General features: G+C 40.7%; 1 protein-coding gene across 1 annotated transcript; it reads right to left on the bottom strand.

The window, feature by feature from the left end:
- Nucleotides 1-123: 123 nt before the first annotated feature.
- Nucleotides 124-5,710, bottom strand: SLC10A4 (solute carrier family 10 member 4). Its single transcript, XM_036892568.2, has 3 exons — nucleotides 4,998-5,710; nucleotides 4,048-4,258; nucleotides 124-1,185 (listed from the first exon to the last, which is right to left on the bottom strand). The coding sequence occupies exons 1-3, from the start codon at nucleotides 5,567-5,569 to the stop codon at nucleotides 679-681; spliced, it is 1,290 nt and encodes a 429-aa protein (XP_036748463.2). The 5' UTR covers nucleotides 5,570-5,710; the 3' UTR covers nucleotides 124-678.
- Between the last annotated feature and the right edge of the window lie 18,922 nt (nucleotides 5,711-24,632).

Here is a 24,632-nt window from a genome sequence, read left to right as displayed (position 1 = left end):
GATAAATTGACTTGAGGTGTGTTTACATAAATGCCCAAGACCAAATCAAGTCTCCAGTTGAAAAGAAAGTGCCTTGTCTGCTAGAAACATGTTGTCTGTTCATTACTAATAGATACCAAGTAATCAAGTACATTACTGTATTTGTTTTCTTCAGATTTGATACAAGTTTGACAATAAAAAACTATATTCCATTGTTTAATTGGACTGTTTGGTGCTTTTTCTGAGTACAGGTTAAAATTCAACATCATCAGGTATTCATAAAATGAGCAAGCACACATTTTCTTTTACAAGTTACAGTAAACTGTTATGCTCTACAAATATAGCTTGTTTTTACTCATATAAGATAGTGCACCAGAATTCTACATTTCCAAGACCCTGTTTTCTAAGAGTTTACATATTTGAAACAGTCATAGAAATTGGTAATGGTGAAAACCGAAAAACACATTTGTTCAGGCTTCAGGTCAGCAGCCCCAGGTGCAAGTTATATTATGACATTGATTTGTTATTTGTGAAAACACTTGGTTGCTACAATGCACCCCTAGAATGGGAAGATCATAACTGTTACATGATGATAATGTGAACCAATTGTTATCCTTTATGTAAACCATGAACACTACCAGAGACAATAAATATGAAGCTGTAGTTTAGCAAGACAGAAGCTCCTGTGTATCTCCATGTTTAGAGAGAAGTCTGAGTGGTTTCCATCATTATTAAATTATCTATTTGCATTGCGCCATAGGAAGGGTCTGCCATATCCTCATCTTTTCGTCTCACATAGGAAATATCTGTATCTTCATCTAGAGGATCTCGTTTGTACACTATTTCACCTCCATACATTTTATATATTAAAACAAAAATCCCTGCCTCTGCAGACTGGAAAAGGGCATAAAGCAAGGGAAACATGTACATATTTCCTATGAGTCTTGGTGGAAAGGCTAGTTTCAGAATGGCAGTACAGAGCTGCACATTCTGACTACCTGTTTCCAGGCATAAAGTCCTCTTGCAGTTGGGTGGAAGACGAAAGAGAGCAGCCAAGCCATAGCCTGAGGCATAGCCTGCCAAAGGCATAAAAATTGCTACCACGTAAACAGTTGCAGGAATACTTGCCAGCAGTTCAGGTCCTAACATCGTGCCCGTCATTATGAAAAGGACCACCAGCGTCACTAGCAGACACCACAGGGAAACCTAGCAAGAGAAAATGGATAGACAGACAAGCCATCAAAAATAAGATAGCAAAAGAGGAATTAGGCAAGAGAATCCCAGGCTCTTGGAAGAGACCCATCTAATCTGACTACACAAAATGAGGCTCTCTGCCATAGTCTTTGAAAGAGTATTTCTGATGATGGATAGGTCACCTTGTCAGGTAGACAGACCCATGTTGGACAGCTCTAAGTACTTGGATGCCTGTCGTTATATATAGTGAGAATTTGCCTTCTATAACAGCTAGCCACTGTCTTGGATAGGCTCTCAGGAGCAACAACAGCTCAGACTGCTCCTGTAAAACAGCTCTTCAGAAGTTTCAGAAACAGTGATGAGGGAAAGGCTACTCTTCTCCAGGCAAACTGTCCCCAGACTTTCATATAACTCTGCTGTGGAGTCCTGACTATTCTGAGCATGTGTTTCATTTGTGAATGTGTCTCCTAAAAACAGAGCAGTTAGAACTGAGCCCAACATACCAAGTATGGTCTAATGAACGGAATGAGCAAATGGACATTACTTTCTCTGAATAGGACCCCATGTTTTCCATAAGAAATTAGTTCTGGTTTTATACGTGAGATAGAAGTCTATTAATATTGATGAAACTTAGTGTGTGATATTTTTAACCTGCAAAATACTTTATATCTCAGAGAACTGTTAGCAACATTGAAACAATTACCAACTCTTTGATTATGTAAGAGAGAAAAAAATTTAAGATGTAAGGAATTCTTTGCAATTTTGCAACTCCTCCCTTTTCATCTGTTCATGAGAAATTTCCCACCTATAAGTCTCTAATGATGCCTAGGAATTCTTATATATAATAGATGGATTTTAGATAAAGGACAACTGACTTGTGTCACCTTGATGTCTGACTGGTACATTTCACTCCTTTAAGTAAGACAAACTGTGTAAATAGGAAGGTGGAAACCTAAAAATTCCTTTCCTAGTTCTAGGCAGATTAGTAGTTAGCTTGTTTTCATTAGAGAAGAGGATGGGAGAAGTGACCCAAAAAGTTTAGGTGTTCCCTGGATATCTGGGAGGAAACCACTTTAGAGTCTGTGGGATTGACATATACTTAATACTTTTAAAAATTATTTAAAATTTATCTGGGCTGGTCAAAAAAGTCTACCCCAGAAGATATTGAATTATTATATTAGGTACTCATACTACAAATGTACAACTGCAGAAACCAAATGATTATAAATAAAATCTTTTCTTATATTAAGTTTTCAAAGTGTATCCACATCAAAAGTTTTGATAGGAAATCTGATTCTTCATTGTAAAAATATTGGCTCCAAAGTTTCCTTTGCACTATTTTAAATCATTTGGGTGCTCACTGACATTGACTGTTCATGATTGTTCATTTTAAAGTGTTTGCAAAAATATAAAAATGTTACACGGCATACCTTATTGTGTGCTGGTCCAGAAACAGGGATAGGTTCACCTTAAACTCAAAGTTAAGTAATCTTATTAAATTTTTTATTATTTAATTATTTATCTGCTTTCAGCATGGGCATAGCTTATTTGATCTTAGAATTCCTAAGATTTTATAGTAAATGGCATCACATTAATAGTATTAGCTTAATAATTAAGCTTACTAAGTTCTTAGTGCATCTGAAGATTCTCTATGGGCATGTATACATATTTACATATACATAATACATTCAGGATATATGTTTATTATAGAACATACTTTCTTTTACTCAAGGATAAATATATGTGCATAAAAGAACCCTCTATTTTTCATACTAATAGAAGTCCCTCTGTATTGTCAGATTACTTTAGAAAATATGTTTTAATATGGGCAAAACAGAAAAGATTATGTCTTCTTAAATCTACATAATTGAAACAGAGTGACTCTTTTACTCTTCATTTGTTGAAAGGAATTTGTGCATTTTACAGTAATCAGTTACATATTTTATTTGGCTAACTTCCTAAAATGAGAATCCTGTTTGTGGTTTACCCTTATTTACTACTATTTCAGAGTTTTCAAAGAATGCTTAATTTACAAATCTTTAAATTTTGTTCTCCATTCAACTATTATGAAATCTTTACAGTTACAAAAATCATCAGTTTTTAAAAAAATAAAGCAATACTGGAAATATTGCACAAAATAATAGAAATCCCCATCCTTTATGAGCTGTAGAAACCATATGAATTACTACAATGGGGAAGGAAAAAGAAACACAAATTTAGTAAGGGCAATCTATTCTGCATTATTTTTCCAGGGCCCAATTTTATTTTGTGCTTTAAAACCAATATTTTGTGTATTTCATTACATTGCCCTGATTTAATTTTTAAATTACTTTTGATCTTATCAGTGTGCACTTATTTTTAGAAAATTAACATGTTAAACCTCTACAGTTTTCAGAATTAGAGTTCCACTTTTTAAAAATACAGTAATGTGTAGTTTTAGAAATGCATTACTATATTGTTAAACACTACACAAATTCTATTAAAATAATTTTATTTTACCTGCTTTGATTTTTAGTAAATACACAATCTGTTAGTGGAAAATATGTTGCCATTTAATTGAATTTTCATCTTTCCCCCCATGATATGTTTCCTCTTGTGAATACTAATAGTTCTCTTATGCTGTTTTTAATTAAGATGTGTCTTAAAGCCGTCATTTTTGGAAGTTCAAAAGGTGGAAGTACTCTTTGTGGCACAAACTTTTTGTCTGGTTGGTTGGTCATCCACGCAAGGGCTGTCCAGTCCTTTTCTTCCTGATCCCTCTTCCCCAAGCTTCTTAGCATTTCAGCGCTGGGTCAGAGACCGAGGACTCTCTAAGGATGTAAAATGTGTAAAGGAAAGAATATGTAGAGTATGCAAAAGGAAAAGGGGCCTTACCTTCACAATGCAGTCGGCCACCCTGTTGTATTTGTACCGAATAAAGACGCCTAACCCGATGGGGATGAGAGTGCTGCAGAGAGTCAGGGTCACGGCCCCTAGGGGTAGTAATTGCACCAGAGGGGCGTTGAGCCAAGCGCGGCTGTAGATCCACAGGCACAGGGGCATCAACACCAGGGCCAGAAGCGTGGAAGAGATGGTCATGATGATGCTGCAGAAAAGGGAGTGAACAGAAATCGCAATGGGCCTCTCCTGCACACTGGGTAGAGAAGAAAGAAAGAGCGAGTACGTTCCCAGCTTGAAGTCTGGGGAAAACCTACTTCCTCCCAGGGCAGCGCCAGGGGAGCATCACGTCTAAGCAGGGTAACAAAATACACTCAGGACTGCTCTTGGGGGTGGGGTTTCTAAAGCCTATTGAGCTGCTATAGTCTGGATGATTCTGAGGGTAAGGACCACTTTTCGGTTCTTTTTTAACCCTTCAAGCACCCTGTTAAGAAGCACTGGAACGCTGCCAAATATTACTTGTTGGGTGGAACTCAATTAGGTTGTCCTATCTGTGGGATTACTTTCTCTTTGGAGGCCCAAAGCCCTATTTTGTTTCACATTTCTGACGACTTCCCAGCTTCTGGCATCCCAGTTCCCTTTGTCTTGTAAGGGCAGGGGGCTGGGCTGGGAGCGCAGCACTCAGGGCGGACGGTAAGAGTGCGGCGGGCGAAACCCCAGGCCCTTGGAGCAGCCCCGTCCCGGTCTAGATCTTCCCCCGCAGCACTACCTGTTCACGCCTGCCTCGACTCCTAAAGCCCGGGCGTCAACATCTTCCACTTTCCTCTTCCCTCTTCCATGCCTCCTTCCAACCGCCTCTCCTTCCTCTCTCCCGCGTCTTGAACCCACGGCTGCAAAGGCGGTTGGCTGGGACGAGGGAGATGCCTGAGCAACACACCGCTCCGTACCTGAGGTTCATGTCGCCGTCAACCAGCAGGGACATGAGGTTGGAGAGACTGCCGCCGGGACAGCAGCCGCACAGGAGCACGGCCACGGCGGCCACCCCGTTCAGCGAGAAGGCGAGGGCCAGCAGGAAGGCCAGCAGCGGCAGGACGCCGAACTGGCAGAGCGCGGCCAGCAGCGCGCCCACGGGCCGGCGGACATGCTCCCCGAAGTGGTTCACGTCCACCGTGCAGCCCAAGCCCAGCATGGTGATGCACAGGGCGGCGCCCACGAACACGTTCAGCCCGTGGTTCAGCGGCGTGTCCCAGAACGGGGTCTCGTGGGGGGCCCAGGGCAGACCCCCCGCGGAAGGGCCCAGGCCGGCCGTCGGCTCCGGGGTCGGAGAGGGTCCGGGGCCGAAACGGACGCTGGGACCCGGCCCGAGACTGAGCGCGGGGTTGGGGCCGGCGCTGGAGGCAGGAGCGCCGGGGAAGTCCGGGCCGGGGCTCAGGCTGCTGCCGTTGGGTGACAGGGTGTAGTTGCCCGGCTGCAGGGAGGACGCGGCGAAGAGTAGGGTGGCGTTGTCGGTGCCGTCCATGTTGCTGTCGGCGGGAGGCCGCGCGACTGCCTTCGTCCCGCGCTGCGATTTCTATTCCGTCCGGCCGCGCGCCTGTCTCCGTCCTTCGGGGGCCGCCGCCGCCCGCCCGTCTGTCCGTCCGCAGCGGCCAAACGAGGCTACGTTCCAAGCCTGGGCTGCGCGCAGCTGACTTCTCCGCGGCGTTGGGCGCGGCAGGTGGGCCCCGGGCGCGGTGGGCGACCGACGCCTGCTCGGCCGCACTTAAGACCGCGCAGCCCCGGGGGACCCAATCGCCAAGCCCCTGCGCCGGCAGGCCCGCCCCCGCCGCCGCGTCCCCTCCTTTGAATCACCAGTAAGTGGTTCTGAGAGTGCAGCCAGGGGCGGAACAAAGACCTGACAAAGGACAAGAAGAAGGAAAAACCGTGCCTGGCTGCTGATCAAGTTCGCTGCTGGACACACACACACACACACACACACACACACACACACACACACACGGCGGGGGTGGTGCGGGGGAAGCTTTCCCATGCATGCATAACACCGTATACACTGCAAATACCCTACAACCCTGAGCATTGAGAAAGGTGCCTGACTTACTAGGAGAGGCTTTCTGGTAGCAAGACACAATGTCTAGCTTTAATTTGCCAACAGTTTTTAAATAAGATTTTTGTGTTCCCAGTTAAAGCACACAAAGTAGCGATGATACTGGCGGTTTTTGAGCCAGGTCTTGTGCAGTGTGTGTGCCTTCATTTGATTCTCACAGCAGAGCCCTGGGACAGATACCGCTCCTCAGTACAGCTAAGAAATCTGAGGCACAGTGAATAGATTTATCAACCAAACCTCCAAGTACCTGGCTGAAAGTGCGCCGCGATGTGCTGTTAAAGAGTGCAGTGAAGAGTTCTGCAAAGAAAAAGCTCCGTGAAAAATGTGTACTTTGAAAGTGATTGGCAGATGGAGAGAGGACATTTCAGGGGCCATTGATTTATGGTGTTATGAGTGTAGTCCTGGCATTAGAATTAAAGGACTGAAAAGAAATGAAGTGATGAGATTCCCTGCTTCAGACAGGCTTATCCCCAAACACATCAAACCCAGAGTTCTTGGGAATGTTGACTCAACTGTCTGGAAGGAACATGAAGTGATAAGCCAGTTGAACTGTGAAAGCCAGTGGTAGGACTTTCTAGACTGAAGTCTTAGTTCAAAATCAGTCTGCATGGAGCCAAGATCGTAGAGTCGCTTCTACCTGGGGACTTGTTCCTACCCCCTTTTCTGATGCCACAGGACACTGGGTGACTTTTGTTTCCCAGTGGTGGACTGTGCTCGTGTGTTTATACTTTCTCCTACCCAAATTTCATGAAAGTACAGAGAATATGAAAAATAAGACTAAATTCACAGCATACTGCATTCTTCATTGCAAATAAATAATTTATTTATTCTCTATTAGATGATAAATTCCATGCAGGCAAAGCTTCTGCCAGCATTTAGGAAAACAACATGCCCTCATATTTTCCCAAAACAGTAAACCCAAGAAAATAATGCAGTAACATCTGTAGAGCTTTGAAGAAAGTGGAATGTGACTAAATATATTCTCAGTTTTCATTTAGGCTTATGTATGCACAAGAAAGATTTAGATACACGATGAAACATGCTACCCAAATACTTTAATTAAGGGGATATATTCAGGGGAGACATGTGGAGAAACAGACCTGGAGGAGGTACTACTGAGCCTTTACATCCTTGAAGCCACAGGATGAGACAAGCCAAGAACACAAGTGACAGGAGACGAGCTGGAGGCCAGCTCTGCAGGCACCATTCCCATTTGTCCCCTCCCTGTGTTCAGAATATTAAAATCCACAATCAGATTAAATAAGCAGCAATTATGGGCAGACAAACTCATCCAACTAGCTCCTCTTTTGGTTTGGGGAGGGATCTGGTAGGCAGTTTGTGCAATGGGTGAAGAGTGCAAAGTAGAAAGGGGTGGGCCTGGTTTGTAAATCAGCATGATCATGCTAAACCTTCAGTCTTGAGGGCTTCTTGGGGCCTGCAGATGTTTTCTCTCTCCTGCTAATGTGTTACTGTCACTGTAAAGAAAGCAGATGTTCTTACCTCTCCTTTCTAATCTCCTTCACTATTTAGGAGCCAACCCCAGGATTAGGAAACCGCTCATTCTCCAGGTGTGGCAAGCTGGTGTACTGGCCTGGTTCACTTAACCTCCTTGACTGCCTCCACTCCATTCTTGCTGCCTCCATAGCCCTAAGATGAGCCTCTTCTTTGATCCAGTAATTCTGTTTCTAGGTATTTATCATAAGGAAACAATCAGGTAATTTTTTTAAAAATGAGAGCTACAGTGAGTACTTACTATATTCCAGGCAATCTTCTAAGCCTTTATGTAGATCACCTCATTTAATCCTTACATTAGGCTTAATAAGAAATTTGCCATGTCTTCCCTCAGGGATAGAGCTAGAATTCAATCCCAACCTTTGGGATCCCAAAGTCTCTACCCTTGAGCCAGATGCCGTGTGGTTAAATAAATTAGAGTGCACTAATCAGGGGACTGCTATGCAGGGGCTGTGGATCCTGCTTAGAACCACGAACCAGAGTTCTTCATCTGAAGCCCATGGAAAAATCTGAGACTCTCCTTGAAATAACGTATCAACGACTCTGTATACAGATTTTTTTTTTCTTTCTGAAAAATGAGTCCATGACTTTCCTCAGGTTCCTAAAATGGTCCAAGACCTATTTAGAGAATTATGTAATGACAAGGGGGAAATTACTGTGATACAAATCTTAAGTGATAAAACAAGTCAAAAAGCTATAAGCATACACACATACACTTATATTCTAGTAAACATATTAAACACATATAAAGTTAAAGAGAATTTCTCCAGTGTATACTATAACTAAGTCACAGTGGTATTAAAAGTGAATTCTATTTTTATTTTTTGTATTTTGCCATGTTTTCCAAATTTCTGCCACAAATATATTTTATAATCAGAAAAAGTGTAAGTGTTACTTTAAAAGTATAAAGTCCAGAGGAAACATACATGCCACATAAATAGCAAAGGGTAAATAACTGTAACCAATCCATAGGTGATAATTTGATAGAGAAGACTAGGGAAATGACACAGTTTACAATAGAAAATTTTACTCTATTAAATAAAAAGTTTAACCTAACTCGTAATTAAATAAACACACAACATGAATCTTTTTTAAAAACCAAATAGACAAAGACTATCAAAGAAACATTTAATTCTGAAAATGCAATGGAAGAAGTACTGAAACACCTTTGACGGTGATAGGGTACTTGATACGGCTTCTGGGGAAAGCAATTTGATAATGCAATTCTGCATCTGGACACTTTATTTTAATTAGGATCATTTCAAGTGAAGTGCCAGGAACTCTAACTCATATAGCTTTAAGCCAACAGAATAATTTATTGACTCATGAAAATGAAAAATCTCCAGGCATGGTGGCTCCCAGGTTAAAATGAGGATGCAGTCTCCCTCCGTTTCTCAGCTCTGCTTTCCTCTTTCTCACCTTCATTTTCCTGTGTGCTTTCCCCACAAGGAGACTCTGCAATTTCAGGTAACAGATTTCCCCCACTATCTGAAACCTTTTGTTAGCTGAAGAAGCAATGACCATTAATTTATGTGGAAAATGTTTTGAGCATTCCCAGACCTCCAAAATAACCTCTCTTAGGCTGTTCTGATACCTTAGAACACATCTTGCTAACTAACAGATGCACAAAATAAATCAAGATAAAGCACAGGTGCTCAGAGACACAGGCCAAAGCCATGGTGGCTTGTTGCTGAGATTCAGAGTGTTGCTCTGGGGACAGAGCTGCTGCTCAGGGTGCATGCTGGCCCTATTAATGGCTGCTGCAAAACAAGCACTAAATGCTATTTTTGCTTTTCACCTTTTTTTGTAAAAGCAAAAATACTCCTTGGATTTCTTTCTGTTAGTGAAAACAGGTACTGATGTAGGTTTTTCATAAAAGCAAAGTGGCATAAAACAAACTTCAGAAAACTGGGGGATACCTATATATTCTACCAGCTTAGAATCATCCATGGAAAGAGAATGCCTACTTCTCAATAATTCCCATAAAAGTTCTGGGATTAATTTGGCCTGTGACTTTCCCCTGCCTATCCTGCATGTCAGATCCACATAAAGCAGTCATCTTTGTAAAAGTACCAACTTATCTGCTCTCAAACCACATGATGCAATTGTGCACCTCCCAGTCATTACCAAAAAACCATCAGTAGAGATTTGATTTAGTCTGGGTCTTTCTTTCCATATTATCTCAAAGTCTGTACCAGAGAAACCCTCAGCTTTCCACATATCCCTTCAATGATTTTACAATAAGGGATTGCTTTACATGGAAAGATTGTTTTTTTTTCTCTTTGCTGCTAATCTTCTACTCTTTAATCAGTTCCATCCTGGTTTTCACCTGTTTAACTTTCCTATTACTGCCAACTAACCTGAGAAACAAGAGGTCCTTTGCTTTGTGGAAGTTCTAACATTTCGATGTTTTGATGCATGGGAAAATTTCTTGGGGACTTCACATAGCAATCTTGGCATGGCATAAAGTCTTGTATCAGGAGGCATTTGTCATCTGATAAAAGAAAAAAGAAAAAACAATGTCTACAAAGCTCTAGCAGGATATTGAACTGAGGAATTATTTGATCTAAACTTGAAAAAAATCTCCAGTGACATTTTTCCAAAGCTCCCAACTGAAAAATTACCTCTTGTTAAGTAATCAGACAACACAGTAAAAAGCAAAAATGTGATTTAAAAAAAAGAAGTTTTATTAAAAGTAGACTCCACTAATTGGTTTGAATTTGGGCTTTTTTCCCCATTACTCCATACAAAGTAAAAAGAGCATTAACATTTTTGAATTTCAGAAGGGTTATTTTGAAATGTTCTTTAAAGATAGACTTCTCTTGGAATAATTTAAAACTTCTTGTCCATTATATAAGAAATCATAAAAACTACTTGCTCACTCATTTAACCTTAGTAAATAATGATATGTTAGTAGAATGGTAATGAATGCTGGTTTCATGAGATCCTAAGTCAAGACTGTGGTCTGTTAATAATTTTACATTTCATGTATTCTTTTCTCACTCTCATTATTGAATTAGTCTTGCCAGTCAATAGATCTGAGAATTATTACCCATGACTGCTGCTTACCAGTATCTGCCATTGTTATCCATTACCCTACTTTGTCTAGAATATTTACTGGGGGATAGTAAGGTCACTGCTTTTCCCCCATCACTTCTGCAAAATCATGTTGACAGGACTAATGAGGGCTGGAGATGGGAGCATTAAAAATTGGTACTAGTATTTTTATCAGATTAGCTTAGACTTAGGCTCTCTCTTAACTGACCAAAATATAAATGTATTTTCCAAAGAATCTGATATTTTGGAATATATATGACACATATGTGCATGTGTGTATATAATATATGTATGCAAAGTGTGCATACGCATGCACAGTCTTCTAAATTTTCTATGCAGGGAAGTGGCAAATCGAGATTCAAGACTCAGAAAGACACTTCCAGAAGCTCTGGGTAAGTGGATATGAACAGGCATAAAGAACAGTGAGGGAGTCAAGCTAGGAGGCTATTATGATGATGACAGAAGAAAATAATGGTAGCTTATGAAAGAGAATAAGCTTAGAAATTGAGAGGAGAAGATGCATTTGTTGTGAAGGAGAGAGATGACACAAAGAAAATTAGGCTTTAATTTGGAAGACTGGGAGGATGGTAATGATATTAACTGAGATACAGAACATAGGCAATAGCAATGTTGAGACTCAGGTTTTAGATGTGTTGGGTACAGGATGTTTGGAATGTCCAGTTGGAGACAAACACACAAATGAATTTTCATTCTGAAGCCTATGGCAGAGAACTGGAAAACAGACATGAATTGGCAGTTCAGATTTACAGCAATTGTTACACATGGACTTGCTGGTAATATGGCTGACTCAGCAAACTGAAAATCCTTCTTTTACAAAAAATACCCAGATATGCCACAAAAAATATATCATTCCTTTAAAGGCATAGAAAAGCCCACAATAGAGTTAAGCAGAATCGCTCCACACATCTAATGGGCATTTCAGAAGGAAAGAATATGCAAAAAATAACATTTTAAAATGTGATAATTAAGAATTTTCCAGACTTGCAGAAAGACACAAATCCAGATTCTGGAAGCATGATAAGTCCTGAGAATGGTAAATAGAAATAAATCCATACCTATACAAATTATATTCTTTTTGGCTGTGTTCTTTTTCAGACTCCCTTGTGTGTTCCTTTTCTTCAGGCATGTCATTAAGTCACATCTATTTTTATAGACCTTCTATACTCTTTTTCAGACTCCCTTATTCAGTCATATCTTTAAGTGTTGGGCTCTTTTTCCTTTTCACTCTGTACATTCTTAGGTGATTACATTAACTCACCTGGCGTTAGCTCTGAACTGTAGGCATTGGGTCCCAAATCTCTATTGCTAACCCCAAATCTCATCTGAGTCCTAAAACCACCATAGATATTGCAAACATGACATACAGAATTCATTCTCTCTTCCCAATCCTTTATCTCCTCTCTCCTTTACCCTAGTTAACTGCTATTATCAGTCTCTGGCCTTTACATGCATGTTTCTCTGGCCAGTAATACCTCCATTCCTTTCCTTTATGGGGAAAAATCCTGTTCATCCCTTGAACTGTACTTCAAATTTCATTTCCCCTGTGAGCCCCTTTAACTTGCCTCTTGTCTCCATGTTAGTCTGGTACTATCTTCTTTGGGTTCCCAGATTACCATTATGACCTTCACCCATAACTATTTTTTGGAAGCCTACCTTCTCCAACAGACACTAGTAGCAGGAGCTGTGCTAGTGCGGTTTTGTGTCCCAAGTGCTACTTTTGCATGTTTTTTATCCTGAGATAGGCTCACTTTGAATATACATGAATGAATGGGCAGATGGATTAATGAATAGATGTATCCCATCCAGCCAACACAGAGGGAATCAAGACTGTGGTGTTAGGGTTATACTGTCATCTGGTGACAACATTCGCTTCTGCTAGCTTGGCTTTGATTTGTAGGCGGATGTGGAGAGCGGGTTGCTGTCCAGAGCCCACTAGCTGGTTTTCCCTGCTGCGTGTTTTTCAGCAGAAGGGTGTTGCCAATCATTGGCATAAAGCAGCCTCAACAGCTCTGCTCCAGATGACCTGATGTGGAACTGTCTGGGCTGTGGCTGGAATATTAAATGGCATTGTGTTTCTGCAGCTTGCTGAGCGACTTGAGTCACAGTGGCAGTAAAAACGTTTTAACAAAATTAAAATCTCTGGGGGGTTGGGAAAGCAGAGAATAAAGAAGGTTGGACAAAATGCTGAGATGAGAACAGTGGCAAGAGAGAGAGATGTTGGTATTGCCTGATTTCTATATTTAGCTGTAATAAAAAAGTAGAGATTAAGACTCAGAAGTCTTCATTTGTGATTTAAAATCGTCTGAAATTTGCTCCCCATTGAATCGAGCAAAAAAAATGATAAGAATTTTCTGGAAAATACATACACTAAATTGAAAGGGGCCATGGGGCAAAGAAATAAAAGCTATTTCCTATGAGAGCAAATTGAAATAGATCATTTACCTCTTGTCACTTCCTGTTTCCAAACTAATGAATTACTTTTTAAAAAGCCTGTGCACTGCTGGGTTTGGCACGAAGGAAATACCTGACATGTGGCTTACACAAATGGAAAATGATTGGGACGACAAAGTACTGCTGCCGCTTTAGGGAATCAACATAAATAATTCTTGTTAATACAGAGAAACTACAACTGAAAAATCTTTGTGGTAAGTTAGAGCCCTGAGGAGCACATTGTATTTTACTTCCACGCAAAGGAATATTTCTAGTGTCCCTCTGAGCAAAGGAAAGAAAAAGGGATCTAAAAACTGTAAAATGTAAAACAGCTTTCTTTGGTTTGCTGTATTAAGAAAGGAAGAACTAACTGTCGTCTCATGCTTTCCAGACCCTGAGGGTACAGAGTAAGACAAGATCTCTTGGACTCATAGACAAATGTAAAACGATGTGATTAGAGCCCAACATGAGGGTATCAAAGAATATCAAAAAGCCAAATGCTGGAAGAACAGCTGGACCCAGGAGGGACTAGAGGCAGGTGCTGAAAGTCACGAATCGGCTTTTCTCTGTTTCTTTTTCTACTTCCAAGTGGAGGAACAGCCCAGTGCCGGAATCGTGGAAGGTCTGCTCTGCTCAGAGAGAGGGGGCCAGAGCACTGGAGGCCTGGAGGGGCTGGGGGAGGAGTGACAAGCGGTGGAGAGAGAAACACGGGTAAGCAGGTGAGTCTTAATTCTGTAGGCTCTGGAGGGCCGAGTTCATAAGCAAAGAGGATGATGTTTTTAAGGAAACCCTCTCTGGCAGCAACCCGGAGGCCAGCCCAAATCCAGGGCTCTTGACCTTTTTCTGTGAGGACGTCCTTGTTCATGTCTTCCCATTTTCCCAGGTGTAACTAATATGGGGCTTTTGTCCTTAAGAAAGCATACTGAAACGTAAGTAGGAGCATGCCTTGAGTCCACGCCAAGTTATTGTAAACTAAATTTACCACAACAATTGTTACTTCTATTATTATTAAATTGTTTTCAATGCACCTCATGATTGATCATGAAAGAGTCGTGGTGCTGTGACTGAGCTGCTAGAGCAAAGGCGGTCGTCGGCGCTGCACAGACTCGTAGGGGCGCCGGGAGACGCCCGGGGGCCGGAGGAGAGGCGAGGAGGACCGCGCTCGCTCCCGCGCTCTCTGTCTCTCTCTTTCTCTCTCACACACACAAACACACTTCAACCACAGCAGCTGCATCATTTTAATCTTATTGTAGGTCTTTTTTTTGTTTCAATAAGGTATTTCACTGCACCAAAAAAAATAGCTTGCTGTAGATAGAAGATGGCAGAGATTCGAGGCAGATAAAATCAAATCAGAGATAACTGCAATAGTCTGGGTGAGAAATAATAAAATTAGTGTAGCTAAATCTAGTTGAATGGATGTTTTAAAGCTCATAAACCGATATGAATCACACTGCCCAAGGTATAAGGTATTTCCCTTATATATGTTATAGGAAACCATACCACTAATTTACATGTGATTGGATGCAAATAAATTAACATATTAAAACAGTGCTTCTCAGACTTTAATGTATATAGCCATCACCTGGAGATCTTGTTAAACTGTAGATTCTGATTCACAGTGTCTGGGCAGGGCCTGAGGCTCTACATTTCTAGCAAGTTCTCCCGGAGATGTGTCCTCCAAGGATCACACTTTGAGTCGCGAGGCATCGGAGAGCCCTACAAATAATTTCAAGATTTAAAAAAGTGTCCCTAGCCTGATGAAAGAGCATGTTCTTTGAAATCAGAGACCCCTGGATTCAAGTCAAGGACTCACCACTTATAATTTACAGCTGAGCCCTCAGCCTGTTCTAATAACATATGACTAACTGGTGAGCTGTTGTGAGGGATAAGAAAGATAATACACATAAAGTATTAGCACAATGCCTTGCTCATAGTGAAAACCTAGTAATGTTATCTTACTATTATTATTATTGTTATGTTCTAAAAGCCAATTTTATAAGGGTAACCCACAAATCCCCTTTATCAGAATCACTGTGGTGCTGGTTTGAAATGCAGATACCTGGACCCCACATCAAATCTACTGAACCAGAACCCCTGAGGGAGGATCTTCATTTTGAACCAAGCCCTTGCACACGAAAGCTGAAAACCAGTGCTGGAAGCTACATGCATATGTGGCTAGACATGGTCAAACCACTTCCAAAGAACAGTTATTTAGCAAGCAGGGCCAAACCTTGGCTTACACCATGACCTGGCTTCCTATAGCAGGTCATAGGACTACAGAGATAATAACATTTCTAGAATTGTTCAAGAAATCTATGCCCCTCTTCACCATATTTCTTATCAGATAAGAAGTTCATGATCCAGGACAAAAAAAGAATGCCATCCTGAGCCTCCTTTCTCCTCCCATTTTCTCATAGGTTTCTTGCCAGGTCAAGTTATGAGGAACTGCATCTCTTCAGACCAATTCTGGGCAAATCTGATTGACTAACAAAGTAGGCCCAAGTTATTTCTTAGGCCTTTCCTCTTTGCTTCCCCTGAATCCTTTATCCTGCTTTGCAAGCCTACCCTGTCTTCTAATCACCTGGTACCTTTCGATGCCTCCTTCTAAGTCCCTGCAGTACGTTCTCCCTCATCGATCATTTCACTCCTCTTTCCTACCCAGCAAATGACTTCAATACAGGTGTAAAGTTAAGCAGGTAGGGAGGTGGACATCCTTTTGAAGAACTTGGTAGGCTCAACCAAAGTCCCAACTGGAAGGATCTGACTCAACAACATGATAAGGGGGACCAAAGCTGGCACTACCTACAGACGAAGCCAGGACTTTGCTTAAGAAACATGGTTAAATCTGCTTCACACATGATTAAATGACCAGTGAGGTCCCCAGAATTACAGAGTATAAATTGGATAACTTTAGCCAGAAAAAGGCAGATATTGCTGTCTACTATAGCCATAGAAAAATCTCAAAAGAATATCAATTTTTAATCAAATGAACTTAACAATGAACCTGTCAGGGCCAATTATTTGTTCTTTAAAATCTCTTCCACTGTACATATTAGGAGCAGTCAACAAATTACTTTTTGGATATCCATCACATGGCAGGCATCATTTTAAGTTTTGGGGATGCTACTACAAAGATTGCATTTATATGTTTATTTTTTAAGCACATAAATAAGCTAATTTTATGTGATTATAGACTCATATGCTGTAATAAATGTTATGAAGAAGACAAAAATAAGATAATATGACTGGTATGTGGGTGGAGGTGGCTAGGGGAGCCCTCTCTCTGAAGGTAGCATTCAAGTTGAGATCTGCACAAGAGGAGTGTGGTAGCCACATAAACATCCAGGGAACAGCATTCCAAGCAGAAGGACAGTAATACAGTGGCCTTGGGATGGGAGCAAGCTTGGAATGTTTCAGGGACGAAATGAAGGCACTGATATGTGTTTACAGTAAATATGTGATATTAAATATCTCCTAACAGACATTAGGACCCTCAGCAGAATTTGAACTGTGGCATTAGCACATTAACAATTACTCTTCTTTTAATTCAGTGGTATTAAGTGGCCCCCAGCTGGCAGGCTTTCTGCTAGATGCAGAAAGTAGATGCATCCAAAAGTGTCTGCCCTGAGTAGCTCCTAGCTGGTGGTGAAACAGACATGTACGTACATGGTTAAGTACCCTTTCAAGTGAGTCCTTGCCCCTTTAGCAGCCCTCTCGCTGTTAGGAAGTCTCTCAGACTGCCTGCCCAGAGCAGCTGGATGTGGATCCCTGTTTTCCACAAGCAGCTAGAATCTCGGTCTCTCCAAATATTCTGCCTGTCTTAGCTTTCCAACTCCACTAATCTCCAGAGCACCATGCAATGTAGGTGTGTGCTCCCAGAGCAGATCTCCAGGGCTAGGTGTTCAGCAGTCCCAGGCCTCCACTCCTTTCCCGCTCCATTTCTCTTCCTCCCACCCATGAGCTGGGGTGGGGGAAGGGTTTGGGTACCTCTAGGTCACAGCTTTGATATGTTACCATGTTCCATGAGGTCTGTCCTTTTCTCCAGGTGTATGCAGTCTGGCGCAGCCTTCTTTCTTTCCTGTTGCTATTTCAGGATTAGTTGTATTAATTATATTTTCATATTATATGTGGTTTTAGGAGGAGTTCCCTGTCTCACCTCTCATGCCACCATCTTTAATCCCATCTCAAAAATTTTTTCAAAGAAGAAAGAAAAAGAGGAGGAAGAAGAACTAAATGTCCATATCTACTCCCTAGTTTATGTTTCTATATAACCTCCCCTAGATTAGAAGTCTTCTCTCTGGAGAGGGTATAAGATTCTCTGTACTGGGGAACATTAAACATAGTTGAAGGTAAAAACACAATAAGCAAAAAAACAGGCAATGTGTAAACACAAGATACTTTGATTACTTTAGCCTTCTTCCCCCTACTTGGTTCCCAGAACTTGGCAGCAGGAATCAAAAGGTAATGACAGCTGTGTCTCCATAATAAAATGGCCCAGCAATTAAAGGGAGTTCAGAACATCCAGTCAGCTTTTCAGTCTCCCACTCTCAAGCATGAGCAGAAAACCAAAGATTACTAAATATCTAAGGAAAACATCCAACATGAATGAAAAGAAACATAATGAATAAGCAATATTCAAAAATAGAGACTAAGGGAAAATAAAACATTTCAAAGTTAAAAAAGACCCATTCAGATGTGGTTATTACAATCACAAAAAAAGAACAGATGCTATAAAAATGAACATCTAGAGAATAACAACAAAAAAGAGGTCTTAATAGATAAAAATGTGAAAGCAGAAATGAAACAATAGTAGAATTGGAACATACAATTAAAAATTTCTACAAAATAAACCAAAATGACAGAAGCAGAACATAGGAGAGAAATATAAAAATTCAGCGGTGTCTGACATAGGCAAACATCTCCTGAACATAAGCATGAGCAACTCTTTCCTGAACGCGTCTCCTCAACCAAGGGAAACAAAAGCAAAAATGAACTCATGGGACTACATCAAACTAAAAAGTTTCTGTACAGCAAAGGACACCATCAACAGAACAAAAAGGCATCCTATGGTATGAGAGAATATATTTGTAAATATCCAACAAGGCGTTAACATCCAAAATATATAAAGAACTTACACGCCTCAACACCCAAAAAGCAAATAACCTGATTAAAAAAATGGGTAGAGGCTATGAAGAGACAGTTCTCCAAAGAAGAAATTCAGATGGTCAACAGGCACATGAAAAGATGTTCATCATCACTAATCATCAGGGAAATGCAAATTAAAACCACAATGATATATCACCTCACACCAGTAAGGATGGCCAGCATCAAAAAGACTAAGAACAACAAATGCTGGTGAGGATGTGGAGAAAGGGGAACCCTCCTACACTGCTGGTGGGAATGTAAGCTAGTTCAACCATTGTGTAAAGCAATATGGAGGTTCCTCAAAAAACTCAAAATAGAAATACCATTTGACCCAGGAATCCCACTCCTTGGAATTTACCCAAAGAATACAACTTCTCAGATTCAAAAAGACATATGCACCGCTATGTTTATTGCAGCACTATTTACAATAGCCAAGATATGGAAGCAACCTAAGTGTCCGTCAGTAGATGAATGGCTAAAGAAGATGTGGTATATATACACAATGGAATACTATTCGGCCATAAGAAAGAAACAAATTCTACCATTTGCAACAACATGGATGGAGCTGGAGGACATTATGCTCAGTGAAATAAGCCAGGCGAAGAAAGACAAATACCAAATGATTTCCCTCATTTGTGGAGTATAACAATGAAGCAAAACTTAAGGAACAAAATAGCAGCAGACTCGGAGACTCCAAGAATGAACTAGTAGTTACCAAAGGGGAGGGGTATGGGAGGGGGGGGAAGGGAGAAGGGGACTGAGGGGTATTATGTTTAGTACACATGGTGTGGGGGATCACGGGGAGAACAGTGTAGCACAGAGAAGGCACATAGTGGATCTGTGGCATCTTGCTGGACAGTGACTGCATTGGGGTATGGGTGGGGACTTGACAATAGGGGTAAATGTAGTAACCACATTGTTTTTTCATGTGAAACCTTCATAAGAGTGTATATCAATCATACCTTAATTAAAATTAAATTAAATTTAATTTAATTTAAAAAAATTCAGGGGTGTCTGTAAGTCTGGGAGAAGAAATCCTGGTGCAAAATACCTATATAAACCGAAATCAGTCAACGGGAGAAACAAATTTTAAAACCTGTTTATTGCTTACAAACTGCAGTCCAGGGCCATCTCTCTCCTCTGCTCCTGAAGAAGCAAAACCAGCACTCCCCTCACTTCTTGGGTACAGATAAGCTCTCCTTGCCCAGGTAATTACCCACTGATATGGAGAAGAACTTCTCTCCACCCCTGAGGAATGATGCAAATGCACCAAAGCCATACTTCTTTCCACCTCTGAATGCCTATTGATATGCAGATATCCTAAAGCCAGGTGAGATATTCTGGAAATGTTACAATTTTACCCACAGTGTCCTAGTCAGTTCAGAAGCTATAAAAAAGTACCTTTGGCCAGGTGGCTTACAAACAACAGAAATTTATCCCTCATAGTTCTGAAGACTGGAAGTTTGAGATCAGGATACCAACTTGATTGGGTTCTGGTGAAAGCCCTCTTCCTAATTGCACACTTTTTGTTATATCCTCACATGGTGGAAAGAGAGAAACGTAGCCCTTTGCCCTTTCCTTTAAACAGCAGTAATTCCATTCATGAAGGCTTTACCCTCATGATATAATTACCTTCCAAGGGTCCTACCTCTTAATATCATCATTAGATTAGATTAAACTTTATTTATTCTATGAGTTTTGGGGGACACAAACATCCAGTCCATCACAGAGGGCCAATCCATGCGGTACAATATCTAATAAGCATTCCTGGTAAGGAGAACAGAGAAAACTGAGTGAAGTTAATCTCCACTACAGTAGTTCAAACACATTGCTCAGAATCTAAGCATATGATTTGAAAGGGCAGATTGAAGAGTCCCAGTGGTAGCCCAGTGCAATGGATAAAACAGATCCACATCAAAGCACAACATTATGAAATTTCACAATACTGGCATCAAAGTTTATTAGCTTCCAGAAAAGGAGAAAATAACAACAACAACAAAAACAAAAACTTGTCATATATAAAGGATAAGGAATCAAATGTTTTTGGACTTCTTAACAGTAATAAAGGAGGCAAGAAATCAGTGGAACAGTTCAGTTTCCAACAATGGCAGGCTAGGACACTGAACAATCTTCCTGCTGAAAACAAAAGTGAAAAACACTAGATAAAATATATTTTAGAAAATAAGAATGCCTTAAAAGCATTGAAGACATAAAAAGACAGAAATTCTCAGATGACTTTTCAGATAAGAGCTTATAACCAGAGAGACAAGCAGAACACCAAAGCAACAGTGTCAAAGCTGAGCTAGATTCACCCTCCTTCCCCTGAACTGCAGGGAACTGTGGAGAGGACTGCCTTGGTGCTGCCTCAGGGAGCAGGAGAGGAAAGGAAACTTTCCAGGGAAGGTTGTGTCCATGGACTTGTCCTCACATGAAACTGTATTCACTACTCTGGGTGCTCCTTACTGATAGTGCCCTTAGGCACCTGCAAAAAACAAATGTATGTGTAGGAAGGCACATCCAACCTAGGCCTCAGAGAACCACCACAAATCATTGTTCAAGGGTGATTTCTAGAAAAAAGTAGAAGCACACCAGAAAATAAAACCTGAACCTGAATGAGAACAGATTACAGAATGATTAGTCATGAACTTTGAAGAACTATGCTTACCAAGTTTAACTAAAGAATTAGCCTTAAAAACATTTATAGAAAACAAGGAATTATGGGAATAACATAGCAGTTTTGAAAAAGACCCAAAGAGAATTTCCAGAAATGAAAAACACATGGAAAAAAAAAAAGATAGAGTAATGCCTTAGCAATTTGAAGGAAAAGAATTGCTAATCAAAAATTCTATACCCAACTAAACTAGTAACAAATTACCAGGCTAGAATAAGGATATTTTTGACAGAGAGTATTTCAAAAGCCTTACCTCCCATGCATCTCCTCTGATGAAGTTACCACAGGATGTGGTCCATCAAAACAAACAGTAAACAAAGAAGATATGGAAAACAGGATATCCAACAGAAAAGAGAGAAAAAAAGGAATCTCCAGGATGATAACTATGTGCCAGATATAGAGCAAATGTGCCTACATTGAAGCAGTATAACTCAAGGAACAGACACCTTGAGAGCTGTCATCACCAAGATCCCTGCCATTATTCTACTCTCTTTTTTGTTTTTTGTTTTTTTGTTTTTTTACCTGAAGACAGTATACCTGGCCATATCATGCATACCTGTGCTCTTCTCTGTTGTTATGAGATTTCCTGTTCTCCCCTCCATGTCCTGTTGCTTAGATAGACCAAGATGCTCCTTCATTCTATGGTGTTTTGAACTACTCCTGAGAGCTGGGGGTAGGTCATATGATTTTAGAAGCAGAAAATACAGGGTATTCAATTCCCTTTGATACTAGTTTTATGACAATTTGTTCACCACATAGCTCTGCAGTTCCACAGCCAGATGTGCCAGCTGTGGTCAGTCAGCCATCTGTTCCCCAGAACTCATTTTTTTCCTAAAAGTTGCTAGAATTCAATCAATTTCCTAAAATCAAACTTAGTAAAACACCTACACACATGTAAGTAACAAGCCCCATTTTAGGATGTATAATGATTAAAACATCACTTACTAGGTACTTTATAATTAATAAGATTGTTACAAACCGTTGACTTATTAGATCCAGGAACATCCTTGCCTACACGCTTGGTGCCCTTCTCAAATTATCCTAACGTCATTCTGACATCTCCCAGTTGTTTTTGGCAGTAATTTGAGAGTTTAATTATATATCACTTTGTTTAAAATACTGTATTTGGGGACATAAAATTTTTTTTTCTCTACAAACTTCAGCTGAAAAATGTATTGAGAGGCTGCAGCCTGTGACATTGGGGAATTAAAAAACAAGGGGTTTTCTAATAGGATAACATCACAAGTGAAATGTTCTGCCAGTTGCCCCTAGCCTGGAAATCTTTTTTTCAGTGATATCACTCCAGAACTGAATGCCAAATGAGCATCAGCAGGATGGAAGGCCTACAAGTCCCTGTTACTGGGAATTTCCACCATCCCAAGTAAGGCTGCCTCTTTGTGGGAGAGGGGGTGCTTAATACGAAATTTAAGATACCCATCAGTTGTTGAAAAACATACACTTACAGGATGGTTCCCCCGCTCTTGTCTGATTGGCCATTAAGAGTTTGATGATTCAAGTATTTCCAGGAGACAAAATTCATGACATCAATCTGTGCAGCCATTTGTCTCAGCCATTCCTGTAAGATAAATTCTAGCCCAAATAAGTAGGCGACAAGAGGCAACAAAGGGCCAGGCAGTTTATTTGAGCGCAATTCCTGGGTGATGTTCCTCAGTCTGAAACACAGGCCAGGGAAGTCACACCCAGTCAGGGAGGTGGGGGCTTATAAGGGATTAGGAGGGGGAGGAGTGGGCAAGCTATCCTAGGGGGCATGGAGAGGTATGATTGGCTAAAGGTGACATAATAGACAACTAGAAACTTTTTTTTTTCCAAGAGGGAGGAGGCTGACATCTGGGTCTTAGTTGGCACATCAGAAGGATGGAATTCAGGAAGAACTGTCCCCTTTCCATATAAGGCACGGACCTTGGGGTCTGGTCTGTTCTCCTTTTATGGTATCTCTCTGTTCTGTTTGCATGTCCTTGTTTTTCCTTCCTCCAGCCTAACAATTCTGTTCTCTCCTTAGGACCGGCTGCAGTTAGCAGTGTTACACAGCCAGGTGGAGTCAATTACAGCATAAATTTCACTAGATACTTCTTTAAAGTCCACATGATTAGATGAAATTTTGCCAAGAAATTCTACTGGAGTATTAAATGAATTAATATCATGCTGACACATACAATTTCTTAACTTCAGGTTGAAAGTTTGCCAAGAAAATAAAATCCTAGATGTATCTGTCTTTTTTATATTTCCAAGGGTTAAAGTGATTACACAACTGAACTGAGTTGTGATTTGCTAATTGATACCAAGCTATTTTAAAGGGCTTAAATAATTGGGTTATTTGTTCAGTCTTTTAAATTTGAAACTAAGTAAAATGACTCACTGATATTTTCCTTAAAGTCTTTCATTAAAATTATGAAACATTCACTTTGCTATTTAATAAATGCCTGATGATGAAAACAGTTTATTGAAAAATGAAGACTTTTTTTAAAGCAGGATCAGAAATTGTAAGGTAAGAATTCTCATCACCAGTTCCAACATGTTGGGTGCAGGACTGGAAGGGTTTTGAGGGTTCCCCATACCACTGAACAATTTTCCAACACCAGTTTGGGTGTCTTACAATTCAACTCAATTTTGAAAAAAAAAAAAATTATCTACCTGCAAATAGTGTCAGATCCTGTAGATTAAGGGCTCAGTCCTATGAGACTGCCCCCACCCTCAGGCGCCAGTTGCAAACCCCAGTTGTCACCTGGGCTTCTGACCAACCTTGTCAGGTTTGCTAACTGTGCTAGAGTGGCTTGCAGAACTCAGAGAAACATTTCACTTACTAGATGACCAGTTTATTATAAAAGGATATAACACAGGAACAGCCAGATAGAAGAGAGGCATAGGGCAGGGTATGGGGAAAAAGCAGAGCTGCTGTGCCCAATCCGAGCACTGCACTCTCCCAGCATTTCCCTTGTTCACCAGCCAAAAGCTCTCCAAACTCTGTCCTTGTGGGTTTTTATGGAGGCTTCATTACATAGGTATAATTGATTTAATCATTGGCCATGGTGAGTGATTCCAGGCCCTTTACTCTCCCCTCGGGAGGTCAGGGGGGTGGTACTGGAAGTTCCAACCCTCTAATCCAGAGGTTGGTTCTCAGGGCAACCAGTCCATCCTTAGGTGTGATCCAAAAGCCACCTCATTAACATAACAGAAGACACCCATATCATTCTCATCACTTGGGAAATTCCAAAGGTTTTAGGGCCTCTTTGCCAGGAACAGGGACAAAGGCCAAATATATTTTTCTTATTATAAATCACAATATCACATAAGGTAATAAATGATTATATCCTTGGTCCGAGTTTGAGCTAAAGGAAGCCATACAATTGATAAAAATCAGGTATTTCGGAATGTAGCTGCAGCTCCTCTAAATTTAGGCAATATGTTAATCAGGATAGGCTAATTGCTCTAATGAACAGCCTCCAAATCTGTGTTTCCATCTGTGTTTAGTAGCTTTTTTTCCTTCGATTTTTATTAAGATATCATTGATAAATACTTTCATGAAGTTTTCACATAAAAAACATTGTGGTTATTACATTCACCCATATTATCAAGTCCCCCCCATGCCCCACTGAAGTCACTGTCCATCAGTGTAGTAAGATGCCA

Source organism: Manis pentadactyla, chromosome 5 (assembly GCF_030020395.1).
Source record: "Manis pentadactyla isolate mManPen7 chromosome 5, mManPen7.hap1, whole genome shotgun sequence".
Classification (NCBI taxonomy): Eukaryota; Metazoa; Chordata; class Mammalia; order Pholidota; family Manidae; genus Manis; species Manis pentadactyla.
Note: the sequence above shows the minus strand (reverse complement) of the source record. Positions and strands in the feature narration are given on the sequence as shown.

Bases quoted from the DNA above. Each gene is read 5' to 3' on its own strand.
- SLC10A4 (XM_036892568.2), bottom strand. From the start codon at position 5,569: ATGGACGGCACCGACAACGCCACCCTACTCTTCGCCGCGTCCTCCCTG. The intron at 4,259-4,997 runs GTACGGAGCGGT...CCTTTTCTGCAG, and splicing joins GACGGCGACATGAACCTCAG to CATCATCATGACCATCTCTT. The intron at 1,186-4,047 runs GTAAGGCCCCTT...TTCTCTTGCTAG, and splicing joins TGGCCGACTGCATTGTGAAG to GTTTCCCTGTGGTGTCTGCT.